Source organism: Anguilla rostrata, chromosome 8 (genome assembly GCF_018555375.3).
Source record: "Anguilla rostrata isolate EN2019 chromosome 8, ASM1855537v3, whole genome shotgun sequence".
In the NCBI taxonomy this organism is placed as follows: Eukaryota; Metazoa; Chordata; class Actinopteri; order Anguilliformes; family Anguillidae; genus Anguilla; species Anguilla rostrata.
In genome coordinates, this window is record NC_057940.1 from 47667230 (window position 1) to 47689604 (window position 22375).

At 49.2% G+C, this 22375-nt stretch overlaps 1 protein-coding gene and 1 long non-coding RNA gene across 6 annotated transcripts; one reads left to right on the top strand and one right to left on the bottom strand.

Moving 5' to 3' along the window:
* Nucleotides 1-645: 645 nt before the first annotated feature.
* LOC135261845 (uncharacterized) lies at nucleotides 646-2113 on the bottom strand. Its single transcript, XR_010332046.1, has 2 exons — nucleotides 1875-2113; nucleotides 646-1342 (listed from the first exon to the last, which is right to left on the bottom strand). It is a non-coding gene; the product is annotated as an uncharacterized LOC135261845 (long non-coding RNA).
* gabpb2a (GA binding protein transcription factor subunit beta 2a) lies at nucleotides 1336-17241 on the top strand. Of its 5 annotated transcripts, none has more exons than XM_064348497.1 (8): nucleotides 1336-1474; nucleotides 3775-3882; nucleotides 4585-4752; nucleotides 5781-5978; nucleotides 9504-9636; nucleotides 10370-10537; nucleotides 10913-11034; nucleotides 13771-17241. In XM_064348497.1, exons 2-8 carry the CDS (start codon nucleotides 3775-3777, stop codon nucleotides 14137-14139), a joined length of 1266 nt encoding a protein of 421 aa, XP_064204567.1. In that variant the 5' UTR covers nucleotides 1336-1474; the 3' UTR covers nucleotides 14140-17241. The 5 variants fall into 5 exon arrangements, with proteins under 5 accessions (XP_064204567.1, XP_064204568.1, XP_064204565.1 ...); XM_064348498.1 differs by lacking the exon at nucleotides 1336-1474 and adding an exon at nucleotides 1570-1933; XM_064348495.1 differs by lacking the exon at nucleotides 1336-1474 and adding an exon at nucleotides 2137-2304.
* The last annotated feature ends 5134 nt before the right edge of the window (nucleotides 17242-22375 follow it).

Sequence of the window (22375 nt, forward strand, 5' to 3'; positions counted from 1 at the left end):
GCAAGAAATTCAAAACTCAACTGGCTTTCGTGCAGTAACCGTTTGGTGTGCCTGCCACCCACAAAACATTCCCAAATAAAGCCAAGTCTGGGCCTCAACCCTCACATAGGTCAGTGATAGGGCTCAATCTATACACATCTCTTGGGGACTCCAGGACCTCTTGCAAAATTTAATGAACCTTTATATATGTAGGGTAGGTTGACTGATACACGTTCTTTAACAACCCCCCCAAATAGCCTAACTTGGGATTTGAACCCAGGACCGTCTTGCTGTGAGGAGAGTGCTATCAACTGCACCACTATGCGGACCAAAAATGGCAGCCATTACTAAGTGGACCATTCTAATCAATTTTTAAAAATAATTTTAAAAAGTCATCGTTGCGCTGGTGGTTGGTTATTTGGTGCATAATTACCAATGAGTCAGAGATTGCAGGTTTGATTCCCAGGTGGGGAACTGCCATGCTATACCCTTGAGCAAAGTTAGTTAAGATGAATTATGTCAGTAAATATCCAGTTGAATAAACAGTATAAAATCAATGTCCTTCTGGATGAGGGGTCATTTGTAATGTAGTCCAGTGTGCTATGCTGGGGAACATCTGCTGGGGAAACTGTGACTTCACAGGTGGAAAACAAAAAAAAAACAAGCCCAAATTCAGATTTTATTAGACAAGCCACGGCACTGAAATCCACCAAGTAACGGGGCAGGGAGAGAACCTGACTTCTAATCTGGGCCCAAAATGAATCTTTGCAAATACCTGTTTATCGCTCCAAAATTATGTAAAAATTCCTGTCCAGTATGGGATCTTTAAAAATAATCATTATTCAGCGATAAATTCGCTTCATTCTTTGCGACCTATGCAGCATTCAAAACGACAATAGCCACGCTTCCCACTCCTGCACCTAAATACTGAGATCATAGTTTAAAATTTAGGGCCCACCCTCAATGAGTTCATGTGCACAGATTAAAGGCCACGTATTATCCGTCCAACTCATCTTTCCGCGGCGAACATTACGCGTAACTAACATCAAACATACATTACTGGGCCCAATTATGATTCTTAACATAGTCATGTTGTGCAGTCTTTTACTATGCGTCACTGCCCCCTACGACTTCATCGCACACGCCAGTGTCCCTTTAGGTTTATCATAAAGTTAATCACTAAAATACTAAAAATGGAAATCACATGTTTGTTTGTTTATTGAGGACTTGTATAGCTGTCGACTATTAAATTCGAACAACATCCCGTAGCCCGAAATTCTATCAAGTATTCATCCGCCCAACGAGAGGGCGTCCGCCTTCAGTTTCCACTTCCGGTGTCGCCAAAGCCGCCATCTTTGAGCAACTGCAATAATAAATATTTATTTTTCAAAAGTTGTAGTAAGGGAAGAAAATGCACGAACTGTTGTCGAAGGAGTAAGATATATGCTCGTAAAGTTAAGTTAGCAAACGACATTTCCCCCACTGACTCAGTGAGGTAAGTAATTGAATCAGTTACAATATTTCAAGACTAGTTCGCTAGCTAACTAGCTAAAATTAAAGGCTGTTAAGTTAGCAAAACTTGCCTTTTTCGCTAGCCAGCTGCTAGCCGAATTTAAAAATGGCTCTTTCGCGGTCTTTGGCGCGTTAGCAATTTGAATTAGTTGCACATTGTTTTGGAGCTTTACAGGGCTCTCGCTAGATTAGCATTTATACACGTGTTCTAGTTAGACCGTTACTTTATTTAGACTATACGATTAGGTCAATAAAACATTCTTATTTTCTGGCTTGTCTGGAGTGGTTGCCAATACCCGAGTACCAATACCAAGAGTTGGCCAATTGGCTAGTAACGTTAACGTAGCTACTTTAAACCTAGCTAGCTAACATTGGCTACTCACTGTTTTGCTGAACTGTGCGCGGAGATCGGAGCGCATAAGTTGGCGAACCATTTGTTTTGGTAAGATGGGTAAAGATGAACTTACTTATGCTGCCGCTTAACAAGGTCACTTACTGAAAATGTAACGTTAGTTAAACGACGAAGCATAAGATTGCTAACCAACATTACGTTGAAAAGTTGTTGAAAAGCATGTCTCCCGACCGTGAGAATGTTTACCGACCGGATGTGGAAGTAGTTTTTTCTCTTCGTGTTTAAATAGGAATTTCAGATCCGACTTCCCCCGGAACACCAACAACTAAATAATAAAGACAGTTTCCTGTCTAGTCTTGTGTTTAAATTGAGTTAATGGTATACTATGTAGGGGAAGTGATTTACACATGCGAACGAACACTTTCGGTGCTGTTTTAGTTCGCTGTGACCTGGCTATAGCAGTAAGATGGCTGCTCGTCCTGCCATGCTTAATTACACTGCTGTTTGTGTGCTCCCCTTGCGCGTCTCCCTGTCTGGAGCGCAATGTACTCAGTCTACAAACAAACGGTTGTTTGTGTAGCGTAGCTAGGAAGCTAGTTGGGTGAACTACCTTGGTGATGCTCTGTTATTGACGCTGATACCCGCGTAAAGCCTCGCTAGTCACGTAGCTAATCGGCTACAATCGAGAAATAAAGGCAAACAAGACAAGAGGACGAGGTCCAAACTAGTCTATGAACGACGCTTAACTTTGGTGGTAGATTGCGCAACTGTATAGCCTCGATATTTATTCTCATTTCTCCAATTAAGTGCATATTAATTGATGGTCGTGTTTTTAAAATATGACCGCTTATAAAACTTTGGTTGATCAGCTTTTGACTATTGACTTTGATGCAAATGTGTAATTTGGTATTTGTGAACGAAATGACGGACAGCAGTTCTTCTCTGACGTTATTCTGGTAAGACATTACTAGGGTCAGTTGTGGAAGGTAACTCGAAAAAACCACACGCTTGCGTGCACCGCTGTTGGAAAGCGCGCCCTTCAGGGAATTCTTGTTACATTGTAGCTCCATACCTGCAATTCACCATAAGGCCTGCAGGGGCACGCTCCAAATTCCTCGGACCAAATGTTAGATTTTTTTAACCCTTCCTTGCTCTCTACCCTTAATGCAAGATAGTGGGTTGTTGGAAGTGTTGGGGGAAGGACACGAATGGGTGTTTTTAAATATCTTTCTATGTATTTAAACCCATTAAACAAATACTTTGAACACAAATATTGAACCTGACTCAACGATGGTAATAATGGATAGCATTTCTATAACGCTGTTCTAAGTAAAGCTTTTTTTCAGAGAAGTGGTACAGTGCAGCATCATGTAGTACCCACTAGGGTGATGCACAGCAGTCATTGTGGACCAGAATGCTCACCACACATCGGCAGAGGGAGGGAATTATTCTGCCAGTTACACTTAGGGTGATTAGTAATAATAAAAGAGTTTTAAATTCACTTGAGCAATGAGTTGTTCAGTGGGGCTTGGCAAAAGTAATCACACAACTGCTTAAACTAAGCTCAATTAAGACTGCAGTACTAGATTTGTGTGTGCGGCTGGTTTACAGTTGACATCTCAGTCAGGCCTAATTCCACACATGAGGTGCAGGACCTGGGGGGTGGGATCTATTGTATGAGTGGCAGGGCCTCTGGCCTGGTGGGGTGGTGCCTCTGGCCTGGGGGGTGGTGTGGGATTGGTGGGTGGTGCCTCTGGCCTGGGGGGTGGGGTGGGGTTGGTGGGTGGTGCCTCTGGCCTGAGGAGGCAGGGCCTCTGTCATGGGGGTGAGAGTGGTGGGTGGGGCCTGTGACTTGGCAGGACGGGGCTGGTGTGGGTGGGAGGTCCCCGCCCCTGTTGTGACCCAGCTATGCTCCGCCTCTCCTCTCTAAGATGTCGCTGGTGGATCTGGGCAAGCGGCTGCTGGAGGCCGCGCGGAAGGGCCAGGAGGACGAGGTCCGGACGCTCATGGCCAACGGCGCCCCCTTCACCACGGACTGGGTAATGCGCCCCCGCCTCCGTCACCGGGACACTGATCCGCACCCCACCTGACTCCGAAACTGAGCAACTCTCAAAAAACCACACTCCACCTCACCCTGAAACAGAGAAATAAAATGGGACCGCAAGGGTTATTTTAAAAATGTATATTTTTAATACTGATTCATTATTTATTTTTTCGTTTTATATTTTGCTGTGGCATGGATATTATCCGGTAGGTTATGTTTTTTGTTTCGGGATGTATGCATTTCAGGTAGCTTTAAGGAAGCCACTGTTTTTATTGAATTATTATTTTTTTCATTTAAGAAAAAACTGAAAGGAAAAGATTGAAGCTGGAGGCGGAAAGCAGTTTGGTTTGTAAACGGTTGTGCAGAGGTTGTGCAGAGGTTTCTTGGGGTCGATTTCATTTCGGTCCAGTGAGTGAAGTTGCCCTCCTGAATGGGAGCAAAATGTTTTCTGCAAACAGACATCACGGCATTCAGCAGACGCTCTTATCTTGAGTGCCGTATGGCTTCATAACTCCATGACTTCGTAGGACTTCATTATGATGTCATAACCGCAGGGTTAAAAAAGAATCATGAGACAACCTCTGCACCTTTACGGTGTAACGCTTTTATAAAAATGTAAATAAAAAAATGGGTTTGAAAACCCATGGGTTTTTCGGTAACTGGGACCTGTTTTTCGGGAACCTTTTTTTGCGGGTAGCTGGGAACGTCGCCCCTGCACCTGGCCGCCCAGCACGGACACTACTCGACCGCCGAGGTGCTCCTCCGGGCCGGGGTCAGCCGGGACGCCCGCACCAAGGTGGACCGGACCCCGCTGCACATGGCGGCCGCCGAGGGCCACTCCTCCATCGTGGAGCTGCTCGTCAGGGTGAGCGCCGCCGCCGCCCGGAAAACCACAGCGCTGAAACGCAGCCGTCCCACGTGTGATCTCCCATTTGTCTTCTTTTCAGTTTTATTGGTGCTCTTTTTAAATACCTGAGTGTGCGTGTGCGTGGCACACCACACCACACAACACACAACAGCGCATCCGACACAATCACACACATCTAATACACCACACATAGCCACACCCATGCGCGCACATACCACGTACCACCCAACACACACACATAGCACAGCACGCAACATACACAAGCGTTCACACACACACACACACACATAAACACACACACACACGCTCACACTAGCGTACGCACACATGCACACACACACAAGTGTACGCACACACACACACACACACACACACATAGGCGCACGCCCACGCGAACATACACAAGCGTACACATACACGCGCACACACACACCAATGCCGCCACCACATACACAGCACACATACACGGACACACAACACACACACACAGCAAACCCCACACAGCGTACACACACACACACAGGCAGTCATGCGCACACACACACACACCACCCTCCAATCACCTTATTTTTAGCCTTTAATATTGAAGCAGCTGTATGAGGACTCTGTTGAGCACATTTGGTTTGTCAGAAGTCAGTTGAGTGCAGTCATTGCAGCTGTTGAAGTGATTATAGTAGGTCTTGTTATGTTCTATATATCATCGTGTCCTCTAACTATTCCTTCATCTCGTACTTTCTCTCACACTCTTCTCTCTCTTCTCCGCTCTTCCTCTTGCTCTGCTTCCTCCTCTCTTCCTCTCACTCTTTGCCTTTCCTCTCACACTCTTCCTCTCCTGCTCTTCCTCTCACGCTCTTCCTCTCCTGCTCTTCCTCTCACGCTCTTCCTCTCCTGCTCTTCCTCCTCCTCCACTCTTCCTCTCACCTTTTCCATCTCTCGTGCTCTTTCTCTCACACTCCTCTTCCTCTCCCGCTCTTCCCCTCACATTCTTCCCCTCGCGCTCTTCCTCTGGGACTCTTCCTCCCCAGCAGAGCGGCGCTGACATCAACGCCAAAGACATGCTGAAGATGACGGCGCTGCACTGGGCGGCGGAGCACGGGCACCGCACGGCGGCCGAGCTGCTGGTCAAGTACGGCGCCGACGTGCACACGCTCAGCAAGTTCGACAAGACGCCCTACGACATCGCCGCCGACAACAACAACGGCCAGCTCATGGCGCTGCTGCAGGTAGCGTACCCTGTGGGGACCTCGCAAAGAGAGGGTGTGTGTGAATGCCCTGTGGGGACCTCGCCAAGAGAGGGTGTGTGAATGTCCTGTGGGGACCCCACAAAGAGAGGGTGTGTGTGAATCACCTGTGGGGACCTCGCAAAGAGAGGGTGTGTGAATGACCTGTGGGGACCTCGCAAAGAGAGGGTGTGTGTGAATGTCCTGTGGGGACCCCAGAAAGAGAGGGTGTGTGTGAATGACCTGTGGGGACCCCAGAAAGAGAGGGTGTGTGTGAATGTCCTGTGGGGACCCCACAAAGAGAGGGTGTGTGTGAATGACCTGTGGGGACCCCACAAAGAGAGGGTGTGTGTGAATGACCTGTGGGGACCTCAGAAAGAGAGGGTGTGTGTGAATCACCTGTGGGGACCTCGCAAAGAGAGGGTGTGTGTGGATGCCCTGTGGGGACCCCGCAAAGAGAGGGTGTGTGTGAATGTCCTGTGGGGACCCCACAAAGAGAGGGTGTGTGTGAATGTCCTGTGGGGACCCCACAAAGAGAGGGTGTGTGTGAATGTCCTGTGGGGACCCCAGAAAGAGAGGGTGTGTGTGAATGTCCTGTGGGGACCCCACAAAGAGAGGGTGTGTGTGAATGCCCTGTGGGGACCCCACAAAGAGAGGGTGTGTGTGAATGACCTGTGGGGACCTCAGAAAGAGAGGGTGTGTGTGAATCACCTGTGGGGACCTCGCAAAGAGAGGGTGTGTGTGATGCCCTGTGGGGACCCCGCAAAGAGAGGGTGTGTGTGAATGTCCTGTGGGGACCCCACAAAGAGAGGGTGTGTGTGAATGTCCTGTGGGGACCCACAAAGAGAGGGTGTGTGTGAATGACCTGTGGGGACCTCACAAGGAGAGGGTGTGTGTGAATGACTTGTGGGTACCCCACAAAGAGAGGGTGTGTGTGAATGACCTGTGGGGACCCCACAAAGAGAGGGTGTGTGTGAATGACCTGTGGGGACCTCGCAAAGAGAGGGTGTGTGTGAATGACCTGTGGGGACCTCGCAAAGAGAGGGTGTGTGTGAATGCCCTGTGGGGACCCCACAAAGAGAGGGTGTGTGTGAATGTCCTGTGGGGACCCCACAAAGAGAGGGTGTGTGTGAATGACCTGTGGGGACCCCACAAAGAGAGGGTGTGTGTGAATGACCTGTGGGGACCCCAGAAAGAGAGGGTGTGTGTGAATGTCCTGTGGGGACCCCACAAAGAGAGGGTGTGTGTGAATGCCCTGTGGGACCCACAAGAGAGGGTGTGTGTGAATGACCTGTGGGGACCTCAGAAAGAGAGGGTGTGTGTGAATCACCTGTGGGGACCTCGCAAAGAGAGGGTGTGTGTGGATGCCCTGTGGGGACCCCGCAAAGAGAGGGTGTGGTGAATGTCCTGTTGGGGACCCCACAAAGAGAGGGTGTGTGTGAATGTCCTGTGGGGACCCCACAAAGAGAGGGTGTGTGTGAATGTCCTGTGGGGACCCCAGAAAGAGAGGGTGTGTGTGAATGTCCTGTGGGGACCCCACAAAGAGAGGGTGTGTGTGAATGCCCTGTGGGGACCCCACAAAGAGAGGGTGTGTGTGAATGACCTGTGGGGACCTCAGAAAGAGAGGGTGTGTGTGAATCACCTGTGGGGACCTCGCAAAGAGAGGGTGTGTGTGAATGCCCTGTGGGGACCCCACAAAGAGAGGGTGTGTGTGAATGTCCTGTGGGGACCCCACAAAGAGAGGGTGTGTGTGAATGTCCTGTGGGGACCCCACAAAGAGAGGGTGTGTGTGAATGTCCTGTGGGGACCCCAGAAAGAGAGGGTCTGTGTGAATGACCTGTGGGGACTCCACAAAGAGAGGGTGTGTGTGAATGACCTGTGGGGACCTCGCAAAGAGAGGGTGTGTGTGAATGTCCTGTGGGGACCCCAGAAAGAGAGGGTCTGTGTGAATGACCTGTGGGGACTCCACAAAGAGAGGGTGTGTGTGAATGACCTGTGGGGACCCCAGAAAGAGAGGGTGTGTGTGAATGTCTTGTGGGGACCCCAGAAAGAGCGGGTCTGTGTGAATGGCCAGTTTTCCTTTCTAATGTGACACTTCCCGACTTGTTTTCTATTGTAGCCACGTATAGAAATGCAATGTCGCCCCCTTGTGGCAAACTAGTGGTGTTAATTTTCTTTCTCTTAAAAGAGTAGGTTTTCCAGAATTCAGTGTCTGGATCAAGTCAGTGTTCTGGAGCTCTGTTTCTTTCAATCACCAGTAGTGATTGTTACATCAGCATTAGAATGTTCAGTTAAGAACATTCTGATCACATATTCTGATATTGCACCATAAAAGGTTAAATCATGCTGCCTTCCTGTTTTCCGGGGAAGGTGAGAAAGTGTGCTTCAAGGCACAGCTCTGATGTGTTCAAGCTCATAATGAAGGACGTGTGATAAATGCAGTGTGTTTTACACCAGGTGTGTCATACCTGGGACTGAACTATGCACCACTGTCAGACAGCTACTGACATCATTGTGTGTGTGCGTGTGTGTGCATGTGGGTGCATGCTTGTCTGTTTGTTTGTCTGTGTGTGTGTATATACGCGTGTGTGTGTCTGTGTGTGAATGTGTGTGTGTATATGTGCGTGTGTGTGTCTGTGTGTGGATGTGTGTGTATCTGTGCGTGTGTCTGTGTGTGGATCTGTGTGTGTATGTGTGTGTGTCTCTGTGCGTGTGTGTGTCTGTGTGTGGATGTGTGTGTGTATATATGCGTGTGTGTGCGTCTCTGTGTGTGTGTGTTTCTGTGTGGATGTGTGTGTGTATATATGCGTGTGTATCTGTGTGTGTGTGTGTGTCTCTGTGCGTCTGTGTGTGTGTGTGTGTGTTTGTGTATCTGTGTGTGTGTCTGTCTGTGTGTGGATGTGCGTGTGTTTCTGTGTGTGTGTCTGTGTGGATGTGTGTGTGTATATATGCGTGTGTGTGCGTCTGTGTGTGTGTATATATGCGTGTGTGTGTGTCTCTGTGTGTGTGTCTGTCTGTGTGTGGATGTGTGTGTGTCTCTGTGTGTGTGTCTGTCTGTGTGTGTGTGTGTGTGTTTCTGTGTGTGTGTCTGTCTGTGTGTGTGTGTGTGTGTGGATGTGTGTGCGTCTCTGTGTGTGTGTCTGTCTGTGTGTGTGTGTGTGTGTTTCTGTGTGTGGATGTGTGTGTGTTTCTGTGTGTGTGTGTGTATCTGTGTGTCTGTGTGTGTCTGTGTGTGTGTGTGTGTGTCTGTGTGTGGATGTGTGTGTGTATCTGTGTGTCTGTGTGTGTCTGTGTGTGTGTGTGTGTCTGTGTGTGGATGTGTGTGTGTATCTGTGTGTGTGTCTGTCTGTGTGTGTGTGTGTATCTGTGTGTGTGTGTGTGTCTGTGTGTGTGTGTGTGTGTCTGTGTGTGGATGTGTGTGTGTATCTGTGTGTGTGTCTGTCTGTGTGTGTGTGTGTCTCTGTGTGTGTGTGTGTGTGTGTCTGTGTGTGTGTATATATGTGTGTGTTTCTGTGTGTGTGTGCGCAGGAGGGGATGCAGAACCAGGTGAATGTGAACGTCGATCGCAGCACCAGCAACGCCATCGGGCCTCAGTTCATCCTGTCCTCCGGGGGCGTGGTCAACCTTGCTGACCTCATCTCCTCCACCAAGAATTCCTCAGGTAAGGCAGGCTGCCCCGCCCCTTCTGCTGCTCAGCCACGCCTCACGCAGGTGAGATGGGGAGAAAGCATCAGACAGGTGAGGCAGCTAGTCAGTCTCTAGCTAGTTAGTAAATCAAAGAAAGCAACAAAAAAAAACTGCCTGGTTAAAACAAATCTAATTAAAAGCGTGAATTTATACAGCTGTTTTATTTAATCCAAATAAGATTTAGACTGAAATGCAAAAATGGAAATGTAAAGAAAAGGGAGTGATGTGATGGAGGGGATGGAAAGGGAGAAGAGTGAGAGCCCAATGTGACCGCTCACTTCCTCTGTCTGTTTGCCTCTGTCTCTCCCTCGCTCTCTTCCTCTCTCTGTTTGCCTCTGTCTCTCCCTCGCTCTCTTCCTCTCTCTGTTTGCCTCTGTCTCTCCCTCGCTCTCTTCCTCTCTCTGTTTGCCTCTGTCTCTCCCTTGCTCTCTTTCTCTCTTGCTTTGTCTGTCCCTCTCCTCACTGTCTCTCCTTCTCACTCTCTGTGTCTCTCCCTTCCTCTCTCATTGTCCGCCCTCCCCTCTCTCTTCTCTCTTCTGTCTCCGCCCCTCCCTCTCACTCTCTCTGTCTCCCTCCCCCCCTCCCTCTCTCTCTGCTCCCCCCTCCTCTCTCTCTCTCTCTCTCTCTTCCTCTCCCTCCCTGTCTCTCTCTCTCTCTCCCTCTCTCTCTCTCTCTCTCTCTCTCTCCCTCTCTCTCTCTCTCTCCAGGAGAGATGGAGGAAGTCATCGCTGCTGACTCGGTGGACTCGGCAGTTCAGCACCTGGTTGGAGACGGGGGTCAGAGGGTCATCACCATAGTGACGGACCAGCATGGCAACCTGCAGTCCGGAGGCCTGGGGCAGCCCTTCTTTGTGACCATGCAGCACGGGCAGCAGAGTGAGCACCACCAGGGGGCGCCCTCGTGCACCCATCACACGGGTCCTGTCCAGTGCAGAACAGGGGCTCCAAAAAGTCTAGCTGAACAGTGGAAGTTGTCCCAGAATCCATTGCGCCACTGAAACGTGAATCTAAAATAGTTACTTAGAATAAGTCTTGCAGATTACTGACGATTTTGAAAAAAAAAAAAAAAGAATTCCTCTTTCCTGTGGTTGTATGCTCTAGTCATCACACGTTTTGATTAGAATTCTCTATCTAAAGAGGATTTACTGGGTTTGGCCCAGGAGTACTCAGGTAGGGAGGTTGGGGGCGGAGTTTGGGGCGGGGCTTGACAGTAGGGCGGAGCCTATCTCTGACCCTGTGTTTTTCGTGCAGTGGTTGCCGTGCCGGCGGGCCAGATCACGGAGGAGGTGGTGGAGGAGGAGCTCCAGCCCCCGCCAGCCCGTAAGAGGCGATTGGACACATCTTCGTCCAATCACACGGAGCCAAAGGGCAAGGTCAGTGAGGCTGAACATGGGTCGTCTGTGTGTCACGTGCTCATGCTGTAACGTAGAGTGACTGAGTGACTGAGTGAGTGAGTGAGTGAGTGAGTGAGTGAGTAAGAGTGTGAGTGAGAGAGTGAGTGAGTGTGTGAGAGTGTGAGTGAGTGACTGTGTGAGAGTGAGTGAGTGAGTGAGTGAGTGTGTGAGTGAGTGACTGAGTGAGAGTGTGAATGAGTGACTGACTGAGTGAGAGTGTGAGTGACTGACAGTGTGAGAGTGTAAGTGATGCGTGAGTGAGTGAGTGAGTGACTGTGTGAGAGTGTGAGTGAGTGACTGTGTGAGAGTGTGAGTGAGTGAGTGAGTGAGTGAGTGAGTGAGTGAGTGAGTGAGTGAGTGAGAGTGTGAGTGAGTGAGTGAGAGAGTGAGTGAGTGAGTGACTGACTGAGTGAGAGTGTGAGTGAGTGAGTGAGTGTGGAGAGGTGAGTGAGTGAGTGACTGTGTGAGAGTGTGAATGAGTGACTGAGAGTGAGTGAGTGAGTGAGTGAGTGAGTGATGAGCGAGAGTTGAGTGAGTGGTGAGTGAGTGAGTGAGTGAGTGAGTGAGTGAGAGAGTGAGTGAGTGACTGACTGAGTGAGAGTGTGAGTGAGTGAGTGAGTGAGTGAGTGAGTGAGTGAGTGAGTGAGTGAGTGAGGAGTGACTGACTGACTGACTGACTGAGTGAGTGAGAGTGTGAGTGAGTGACTGAGTGAGAGTGTGAATGAGTGACTGACTGAGTGAGAGTGTGAGTGACTGACAGTGTGAGAGTGTAAGTGATGCGTGAGTGAGTGAGTGAGTGACTGTGTGAGAGTGTGAGTGAGTGACTGTGAGAGTGAGTGAGTGTGTGAGTGAGTGACTGTGTGAGAGTGGGAGCTGAGTGATGGTGAGAGTTGAAGTGAGTGACGTGAGTGGATGAGAGTGGGAGTGGAGTGAGGTGTGAGAGTGTGCGGGAGCATGGAGTGGGTGAGAGGTGTGGGGAGCATGGAGTGGGTGAGAGTGTGCGGGAGCATGGAGTGGGTGAGAGAGTGCGGGAGCATGGAGTGGGTGAGAGAGAGAGTGTGCGGGAGCATGGAGTGGGTGAGAGAGAGAGTGTGCGGGAGCATGGAGTGGGTGAGAGTGTGGCGGGAGCATGGAGTGGGTGAGAGAGAGTGTGGGGAGCATGGAGTGGGTGAGAGTGTGCGGGAGCATGGAGTGGGTGAGAGTGCGGGAGCATGGAATGGGTGAAAGTGTGCGGGAGCATGGAGTGGGTGAGAGAGAGAGTGTGCGGGAGCATGGAGTGGGTGAGAGTGTGCGGGAGCATGGAGTGGGTGAGAGAGAGAGTGTGCGGGAGCATGGAGTGGGTGAGAGTGTGCGGGAGCATGGAGTGGGTGAGAGTGTGCGGGAGCATGGAGTGGGTGAGAGAGTGCGGGAGCATGGAGTGGGTGAGAGAGAGAGTGTGCGGGAGCATGGAGTGGGTGAGAGAGAGAGTGTGCGGGAGCATGGAGTGGGTGAGAGTGTGCGGGAGCATGGAGTGGGTGAGAGAGAGTGTGCGGGAGCATGGAGTGGGTGAGAGTGTGCGGGAGCATGGAGTGGGTGAGAGAGAGAGTGTGCGGGAGCATGGAGTGGGTGAGGATGCGGGAGCATGGAGTGGTGAGAGAGTGCGGGAGCATGGAGTGGGTGAGAGAGAGAGTGTGCGGAGCATGGAGTGGGTGAAGAGAGTGTGCGGGAGCATGGAGTGGGTGAGAGAGAGTGCGGGAGCATGGAGTGGGTGAGAGAGAGTGTGCGGGAGCATGGAGTGGGTGAGAGTGTGCGGGAGCATGCAGTGGGTGAGAGGAGTGTGCGGGAGCATGGAGTGGGTGAGAGGAGTGTGCGGGAGCATGGAGTGGGTGAGAGTGTGCGGGAGCATGGAGTGGGTGAGAGTGTGCGGGAGCATGGAGTGGGTGAGAGAGAGAGTGTGCGGGAGCATGGAGTGGGTGAGAGTGTGCGGGAGCATGGAGTGGGTGAGAGAGAGAGTGTGCGGGAGCATGGAGTGGGTGAGGGTGTGCGGGAGCATGGAGTGGGTGAGAGAGAGAGTGTGCGGGAACATGGAGTGGGTGAGAGTGTGCGGGAGCATGAAGTGGGGAGCTCTTAGCTGTGTGAGGGACGCAGGGGCTCTGTGGAGCTTTAGCGGGGGGTCGGTGTGACATGAGCAAGAATAACCGCCGTTTCCCTGGGAACGGTCTCCGTGACAGAGAGATGAAGCTCTCTTTCGCTTTCTCTCTCTCTCTCTTTCTCATTCTCTTTCTCTTTCTCTCTCTCTCTCACTTTCCGTTTCAAATTTGGAATTTGTGTTCAAGTACAAACTGCATTATTGGCTGGATTAACATTTGTAAATGTTTCTAAAGTGTACAGCGATACATATAAATGAACAAGCATGAAGTGCTAATTTAAGAAAAATAATCTCTCTTTCTCTCTGTCTCCCTCTGACTGTCACTGTTCCTCTCTCTCCCATTCTTACTCTCCCATCTCCATACCTTCCACCCTAATTCACTCTCCCAATCTCTTTCTGTCTTTCTGTCTCTCCCTTCCTCTCTTACTCGCTCTCTCTCTCCTCTGTCTCTCTCCTTCCCCACCTCCTCTCTCTCCCCCCTCTTCTCTCTCTCCCTGTCTCCTCCCTTCTCTCTCTCCCCTCTCTCCTCTCATCCCCCCTTCCTTTCCATCTCCCTCACCCTCCTGTGTCCCCTGCCCCCCCCCCAGGGGGAGTTGGACAGCAGGGAGGTGCTGCAGAAGCAGCTGCAGGAGGCCAACCGCAAGGCGCAGGAGTACCGGCAGCAGTTCCTGCAGAAGGAGCAGGAGGCCGAGGAGTACCGGCTCCGGCTGGAGGCCATGGCGCACGGCCAGGCCAACGGCACCTCCGCCCCGGGGGAGGAGGAGCAGGAGGAGGTGGAGCAGGAGGAGGTGCAGACGGTGGTGGTGCTGGCGCAGGAGGTGGCTGAAGAGGAGGGGGGGGATGTGGCAGGAGGAGCGGGGGTGAAGGAGGAGGAAGTGGTGGTGGAGGCGGAGGCGGAGGAGGTGGAGGCGGAGCCTGAAGGGGAGGCGGAGCCCATCGCGGAGGTCGCCTCGTAACGATGGAGCCCCGGAGATGGGCGGACGGACGGACGGACGGAAATGGGGATTTGGGACAGACGGACACACCAGCCTGTTTCCAGTTTCATGTCCACAACAATAAACTTTTCTTTTTTTTTTTGTTTTGTATAAAGAAACGGATTCTTTTTTTCGTAATTTTTTTTACATCTGTTGTTGATCTATCTTTTTTTATTAGTTTTTTTTTTCAAAGTTGTGTGATGAAGAATGTCTGGAACAGGCGAAGAGCGCTGGGCATCCCCACGGAACTCGAGCGAGTCACATGATTCTGAACCCCGCCATGCCCCTCCCCCCCAGGCAGCCCCACGGGGGGGGGGCGGTCCTAACGTCCCCCCACGCTTGTCACCCCTCCACCCCCTGACCGCAAGCTTTTTGGGTGTTTTACAGACGCTTGGGGATCTTGTACTCTAAGAAAAACCGTGTTTGGAAACTAGCTAAGCCTGAGAGTCCCGGAGGTGGTGTGGGTGGGGTGGGGTGGGGGGGGGGTCTGCTGTCTGTGCTGGTTTATCCTCAACACTTTCAAACTCTTTATTCATTAGTTCCTTTTGTGTCTTCAGGAACTCCCATATCCATGAAGTTTTTTTTTGTTGGTTTTTAAATTTAATTTAATTTTTTACAAATTTGCCAAGATGCTCGGAATTCCTCTGGAGATTCCTGTGACGTTTTTCCCTCTCTCTGGTCCCGGTGCAGTCTGAGATCGTTCGCTGTTTCGCTCTCCGAGGTGCGACGCGTCACACACGTTCCCAGTGCACTGCGCCCCCCCCCCCACTCATTGTGTGTGTGTCACAGCTCACCTTTTACGCGACCCCCCCCACTCGCTGACTCCATCTCTTTTTCCTCTGTCCTCTTCCTCCGATCTCTTCTTCATCTCACCTCTACTTCTCCTCCCACCCTCTCGTTCCCGTGCCTCTCCTGAGGCTCATCCACGTGCCCATCGCCCACCCCCCCTGCGGTGTCCCCCAGGCCCCCTGCGGTCCCGCACAGCGCTGTAATTAAGGGCTAATTGTTTCTCATTACGCTGTCAGGAGCTTCGCCTTCAGCGTCTCCGGGGTGGTCCTGCTTCCTGGTGCCAGAAAAACATCTCTTCCCCTCTCTTTCTCTCTCTGTCTCCCCCCCTCTCCCCATCCCTCTCTCTCTCCCTCTCTCTCTCTCTCTTCCCCCCTCTCTCCCCATCCCTCTCTCTCTCTCTCTCTCTACCGTTCTCTGTCTCTCGCATGCTTACTTTCTCAGTTTCTGTCTTTATCGGTCAGGCTACGCTGGGTTTTATGTTAGGATTGTGCGAAGCGTTGCCTGCTGGGAAGGGCTTCTGTCCGAGCCCAGTGCATGCTGGGCCTGGTCTGATTGAGGGCAGTCTTCCAGCGCCCGTGGCCTGAGTGAAGGGGCGTGCGATGTGAGCGCCATACGGTCCGTCGGCAGCGGCTTTTCTCCCGCTGGTCGAGCCCGGTCTTCGCTGACGAGTGTGGGCGTGGCTCCAGGGCCTGTTTACCTGACCGCAGCTCGATTGACAGCTCAGCGGCCTGTGACCTCACTAATTATGCTGTTTCAGTGTTGGAACAGGCTCCTCACCATGGAAACAGACCCCCCCCCCCCTTTCACCGTGGAAACATACTCCTCCCCTTTCACCGTGGAAACATACTCCTCCCCTCTTCCTCGTGGAAACAGACTCCTCCCCTTTCACCGTGGAAACATACTCCTCCCCTCTTCATCGTGGAAACAGACTCCTCCCCTCTTCATGATGGAAACAGACTACATCCATTCTCACTCCCCGGCATTGGAGTCAACCGTATATTCTTTTTTTTTCTTGCATAATAGTAAAATATTATATCTATTAAAGACAATAAGTTAGGTCCCCACCCCTCAGTTTGACATGAACATTATACAGGTATATATATATATATTTTTACTCTAGAGACTGGTAATTGTTTTATACATATTGTACATACATGTTTGACTTTGTGTGTGTGTTTTCTGATGAGTGTAAATGGGCTTTTTCCAGGTTAAGGGGATGTCTCTGGGGGGCAGGAGGGGTGAAGTTCTGGTGAAATAAACTAGTTTAACATGCGTAACCTGCGCAGGTGTCAGCCTGGTGTTTTCAGGATATAAAAACTTGACACGACGCCCACTCAGCCCATCTGTGAGTGAGTCTGCCTGTGCTTTCTCCCCAGTGTGAAAACATTATGAGTTTGCTTCTTTATAAACTGATGCCTGCCAGCATACGCCTGTTAAAGTAGGTTATTCTGGGTAGGATCGATTAGCACCCACAAAGCTGGAACAATACCTAATTCCCCCCCCACCATTTGTTTTGTTTTCTACCCTTAACCTGTTTAGATGGGTGAAATGTCCCAGAAATTCCAAGTCAATCTGGAACATAACTTCTAAAACACTTCTGGTTAGTCTTAGATCTTTTAAATTGGCAGCACTCTAACCCTTTAAAAGGGTCCCCTAATGGGTGGAACCGGGGTGCACGGAGCTTTTCGGCTGCTTTTGAGGAGGTTTGGGGAGGTGTTGGAGGGAGGCCTGTCTTTGGGGCCCCTTCACAGTAGGAATGGTGTGGACTTCGCTTTGTCAAACTTCCAGGTCCTCCGATTCCACCATGGCTGCAGTAACTGTGTGTCCTTTCTTTAAACACGTTGTGTTTTTTTTAATGTACGTATGTATGTGTGTATAGGAACACTATCAGGGATCGTTTTACAGGCTTTTTTAAAGAAATGAGACAACAGAAGCCAATTCAGCATAAATGTAAATGTTGCAGAAAGAAAAACAACAAAAAAGGAGGAAGTTAAAGGAATTCCTTTTTTAAGAAAAAATAAAAAAGCAGATCAATTCTTTTTTTTTTAGAATTCAATAAATATGCACTCATTTGCCATTTGTGTTCTATGTGTTCGGTCATTGGCTCGATTGGCAGGGTTCAAACCTTAGAGTATGTAATATGTAGAGACAGCCAATGGAAACCTATGGGGAGCACATCAGAACCAGGAAGTAGAATTTTTTTGCTCAATAGACATGCTCAGTTGTGTCCTTGGTTACATGCCTAAATCACATGTACAACGAGGATAGCACAGACATAAATAATAAAACATTTTTTTCAAATATATTTTAGTCTTCTTCCTAATACAATGCACGGAGTTAGCATCAATATTTCAGTTGAAGTATTTTATTTTTGCTGTCAAAAATGAATGGAGCCCAATGGGGAGACTTGCTTTTTGAGTGTAAATCATAGATTGATTGATTGATTGTATTTGGTTTCAAAAAACAAATATCAGAAGATAACAGCAGGGGGCGGCATTACATCCAGTGCTGAGGTGGAGAACCGAAAACTGGCCCTTTGTTTCAAACCTGCAACCTGCTTGTGTCCTCAACTGTGCTGTCAACTAAGCGTAAGGGTGCACTGTTTAGTGTTTTAGTTTGCAGTATGCAAAAAATATATGCCATACTATTTTCCATCCATACTGGGGAAGACGTCCTCCCCTTGCTCACGTACTGCTGCAAAGCTGCGGCTCGTTTTTAAAGCGATTTATGTGACCAAAATGGTAGTTTGCTTCCTGAAAAGTATGCTCCAAAACAAGCTTTAAATAACAAAACACTTTAAATAAGTGTATCATCCTGGGATTTTAAGTACACTAAAGTTTGAGAGAATTTCACCTACTGAACAATCTCATCCAGTGTACTCAACAAGTATGCTCAACAGTAGGCAAGTGTGCTGCTTTGGACACGGCCCAGGACACAAGGTTGTGACGCTGCGGTGCATGCTGGGAATTTTGCGGCTGATTCCGGCCCTCTCTCTGCGAGTAGTGTGAAATAACAGCGCGTACCAGCAGGGGGCATCCTAAGCATGGTACGCCACAGAGTTGGGTAGTCACTGAATTTAAACTGTAACATAAAAAAATGACTGTGGTGTAGTGCAAGGGAGCAGTTTGGGCAGTGCTGCCATTTGAAGTTGGGAACTAAACCACAACACTTCACAGCAGGATTGAACCCAGGCCTCCTGCCATGTAAACAAATAAAAATGCTGTTCTGTACAGATGCGGAAGAGCTTTTCCTTACTTTCTCAAGACTCATACCCATGCTCTCACTTGCTCTCATTCTCTATTGAGAAGTCCAACAGCGGGAGATGTTTTGCGAATGTTTTTGTGTAACATTTAGTTGGGTGGCGGTGTAGTACAATGGGTAAGGAGCTGGGTTTGTAACTGAAAGGTTGCAGGTTCAATTCTGAGATAGGACACTGCTGTTGTGCCCTTGAGCAAGGTGCTTAGCCTGCATTGCTTCAGTATATATCCAGCTGTATAAATGGATGCATTGTAAATGCTGTGTAAAAAGTTGTGCTAAATGCCTGTAATGTAGTTTAGTCACATTTCAGAGGGCTGAAGGTCAGAGTTCTGGCTTTGGGGATAGTTACTGATAGGGTGATGCACCAGGTGGTCATGGGTCATGGTTTTGATTCTGAGGGCGGAAATGCCCCTGTGTTTGTGGTGAGGAGGCTCCCCCCCCCCCCATCTCCCCGCCATACAAGAGGAAGAAGAGATAAAGAAGAGAGAGTGTGCAGGTATGTGGGACTTCACCGGCATTGGAAACCTCAGGAAGCCATCTGGAGCCTCTGGAGGGTCTGTGTAGGGACTGCTGATCCTGATGTCAGAGACTCGGTGCTGGAGCTCTCAAAATGAGCTCCGTGATTAAATAATCCCCACCGGCGAAGATGCTGAAAGCTTGAATATGAATGTAAAAAAAAAAACAATAAAAAAAACATGTATTTTGCAGATAACTTCTTTTAAGAGGTTATGGTTACAGGAAAAAAAAGGCCGTGTCTGAAGAAGTAAAGAGAAAATCGCTTGTTCTTTCGTGCGCGGTTCATCATCTTTTTGTCAGTCCATTACTCGGTGAATTGATTGAAAATCGTACGCGCTGCACTTACATAATCGGTTTTAATACCGCCGTCTGGTGCCGCTCATGGCGGGTGTGAATAATCCGCTGTTCTTGTTTCGTGCGCTTGTTAATTTATTTATTTGAAAAGATCGCAATCAGCTGGCACGTAGGCCGCATGGCTGTTGACTCTGTTTCTGTTCTCGAAAGCAGCGGGGTTCCGCGATTATGGTAGATAAACTGCTTAAAGCCAGGCCTTCTCGACATCATATTGATGACATACAGTAACATCTTGGGAGAGAAGCTCACTAGACCTCCGTAACTGCTCCGTTTGTGACCTTCAGTTTGGAACCCCAGCACACCATTCCACAAACTGTTACGAGTAGGCGACTCCTTGTGAACTCAGTTGAATATTTGAGTATTTTAAATTTTTTAAAATTAATATTTTAAGATTAATATTTTAAAAGAGAACATAGTAATGTTCAACTGTTAGTTAGAAGTCAGCAAGAAAGCGTTCACTTCTCAACCAAGGGTATCCGGGTTTTCATCTGAACACCTGGGCGGCATTTCACCAACTTTTCACCACAATAATGTTCACTGGGGATTGTTGGCAAGCATGGATCACTGAACCGGCTCGTTGGGCCCAGGGGTCAGGGGTCGGGGGGACCCTCATGGGCCCGCACAAACCCCACTGCGAAATATGTGCTACTTTTTTGGTAATTGAGAGGCCCTAGAGGCCCTCGGACTCATGATACGTCTTCGTCTGTTGGCCATTCAGTCGGTTTGCCTACAACCCAGCTGGCAAGTATAAAATGGCCGGCATTCGGCCTTCTGCAGGCTGGGCTGCTTGTCCAGCAGCAGCAGTCAAGAATGGTGCTGCGGTCAGCTCTATCGCCTCGCAAGAAGGAGGTTCCAGGTTTGAGCCCCGGCTGACTAGATCTTCTCTGTGTGGAGTTTGCATCTTCTACCCGTGTTTTTCATGGGCTTCCCCCCTCAGTCCAAACACATGTAGGCTGCAGGGCTCACTTGCAGAAGAGACGTCTCAATGTGGCTACCCTGGTTAAATGAAGCTTAAATAAAAATAAATAAAATAAGATGAAGAGCGGCTGTTAGGAGAAGACAGGATGGCTGGTGATAGCCTTGAGCTTGGTTGCGAGCGCCCGGCGTGTGGCTTTGGAGATATGCCGAGTGCTGCTGTTAGAGGCTCACAACACTTCAGGAACAGGGCGCAAACTCCAGTCCCGGGGCCGTGATTTCTGGCTTCATAAGCGGTCATTTGCTTGAAAATGCTGAGCCCTCAGCCAATAAAGCCAACTGATCAGTACCAAACATGACTCTGTGGCCCTCGGCTGGTTGACCCTTGGTAGTCTTTCACTTCAATTTTGCTTGCTTCCTGGTCTTTCGTGGCCTGGGCTGACAGGACCTAAATCGTGCAGGTCAAGAGCTGGCTGACTCGGTGGTAGGTGTGAGTATCTGGGGTTGCTCTTTTCATTTTATAGTCGTCCTGTGAGATTGGGTGTAAATGCTTGTATTGTCCAGTGAGCCTATTGAAATTAAGGCCATCATTCCCTTGATGTTCTGAGAATACAATATAGGCTTTGAAATGACTGATAAGTTAGAGCTGTACATGGACTCAGCTCAGATGTTTCAGTATGCTTAGTGTTTCCCACCCAAACATCAGCTCGTTCAATTATTACATTAGGCAGTAAACTCTATGGCACCTTCCAATTGCTTTGGACCTGTTCTTGTTAACACCGCTGAGCAAATTTTAAATGTCATTTTTTGCAGATTAGTGAAATGAAATGTTTATGTTCTGGTTGTCTAGTTGATAACGATAAAATGTGCAGTCTATGGATGCTTACTATCTGTATGAATGATCTACTCCACATATGAAACATTCAGCACGTTTCAAATATGAAAGTAGGACTAGCTAACATTTGTACATATTTAAACATTCTAATTGTTTTTTTAACCCTTTAAGGAGTGAGGTCACAAATATGTGATTAGAATGTCCTTAACTGAACATTCTAATGCTGATGTATCAAGCACTTCTGCTAATCAAAAGAGTTTTAGAGCACTGAGTTTTTGAGAAAGAATAGCAAAAACAAAAAAAAAACAATCTTCAATGGCTTAAACCTGTGAAATGTTCCCAATTGTGGTGGAAATGTACAATCCTGTTTGTTAATTGTGCCATCAAAAAAATTTAATTTGGCTGACACAGGGGCTGTTAAATCTGATGTGTTTAATGTTGAATTTGGCACAGCTCAGCTGAAATCAGAAGCTCGTTCTGTTGGTGACGAAGAACATTTGAGCAGAAAAAGCAGCAGAAAGCAGATGGGGGAATGCTAATTGGGTGATTATGTCTGAGAAATGGATGTGTCGGTTAGGCCTGTTGCCCGTGTGCAACACACAGAGGAGCCGTTCGCAAACCGGCCAGCGTTACGTTTCGAAAGGATTTTTAACGAACGGATGCTGACGATTCTGGACCCCCTCCATTCTTCAGGCTGTCTACAGCTGACTGTCAGCCCCGCCCACAACTTCACCTGACCATTCTATAAAGCATATTTCCCCCCCTCAGGCACGGGGACCTGGAAACCGGAAAAGGTTGCGGGTTCGAATCTTACCCTGGGTGGGGCCGTCATTGGTCCCCCGCTTAGGGCACTTCACACAGGTCGCTCCGATGGAGAGCGAGCCTTTAGGGCCTGTGAGGTTCGTTTGAGCGACCGTAGCCACACTGAACCAGACTGCCTGTAGAGAAAGATATCAGGCCTCTAATGTCCACACGCTTCATTACATCACATTACATTACATTTACCTGGCAGACGCTTTTATCCAAAGCGATGCTTCAAAGGTGCCAGCTCTAAAACAGAGACTGCGCTGAATGCACGATGTTCCATCGTGATCGCCATTACCTGGAGAGCGTAGACACAACCCAGTCAGACTAAATTAATCGCTTCCCGATTCCCTTTGTTCGGATTGAGTCTCATTCCTGGCTTCATTCGTTTAGGGGACAGGTGTTGTAAATTAGCGCCAGTGGTACAGCCAACGCGCCCGATAACTGTGAATTACAAATCCATTATGTCAAGACGCATTTGTGTCTACCCCTAATAAAGAAAAAAACACACAAATGAATTAAAAAATGAAATGAAATACTGTGTTTTGAGGTGCGGCTGATTTGTGATGAAGATCACGGCGCCTGCCCCCTGTCTCGCGCTTAATTACGACGTTAGGGTTCCTCTCCGCGTGACGCGGGCGCGTTTGACTGATGTCGGGGCGCACCTATCAGGGCCTCCCCCCGCCGCTGCTTCGGGGGGCCCCCGCTGTCACTCTGTCACAGACCTGGGGGGCCAGGACCCCCCAC

Bases quoted from the DNA above. Each gene is read 5' to 3' on its own strand.
- gabpb2a (XM_064348495.1), top strand. From the start codon at position 2,251: ATGCGAACGAACACTTTCGGTGCTGTTTTAGTTCGCTGTGACCTGGCT. The intron at 3,883-4,584 runs GTAATGCGCCCC...TTTTGCGGGTAG, and splicing joins CCCCCTTCACCACGGACTGG to CTGGGAACGTCGCCCCTGCA. The intron at 9,637-10,369 runs GTAAGGCAGGCT...CTCTCTCTCCAG, and splicing joins CTCCACCAAGAATTCCTCAG to GAGAGATGGAGGAAGTCATC.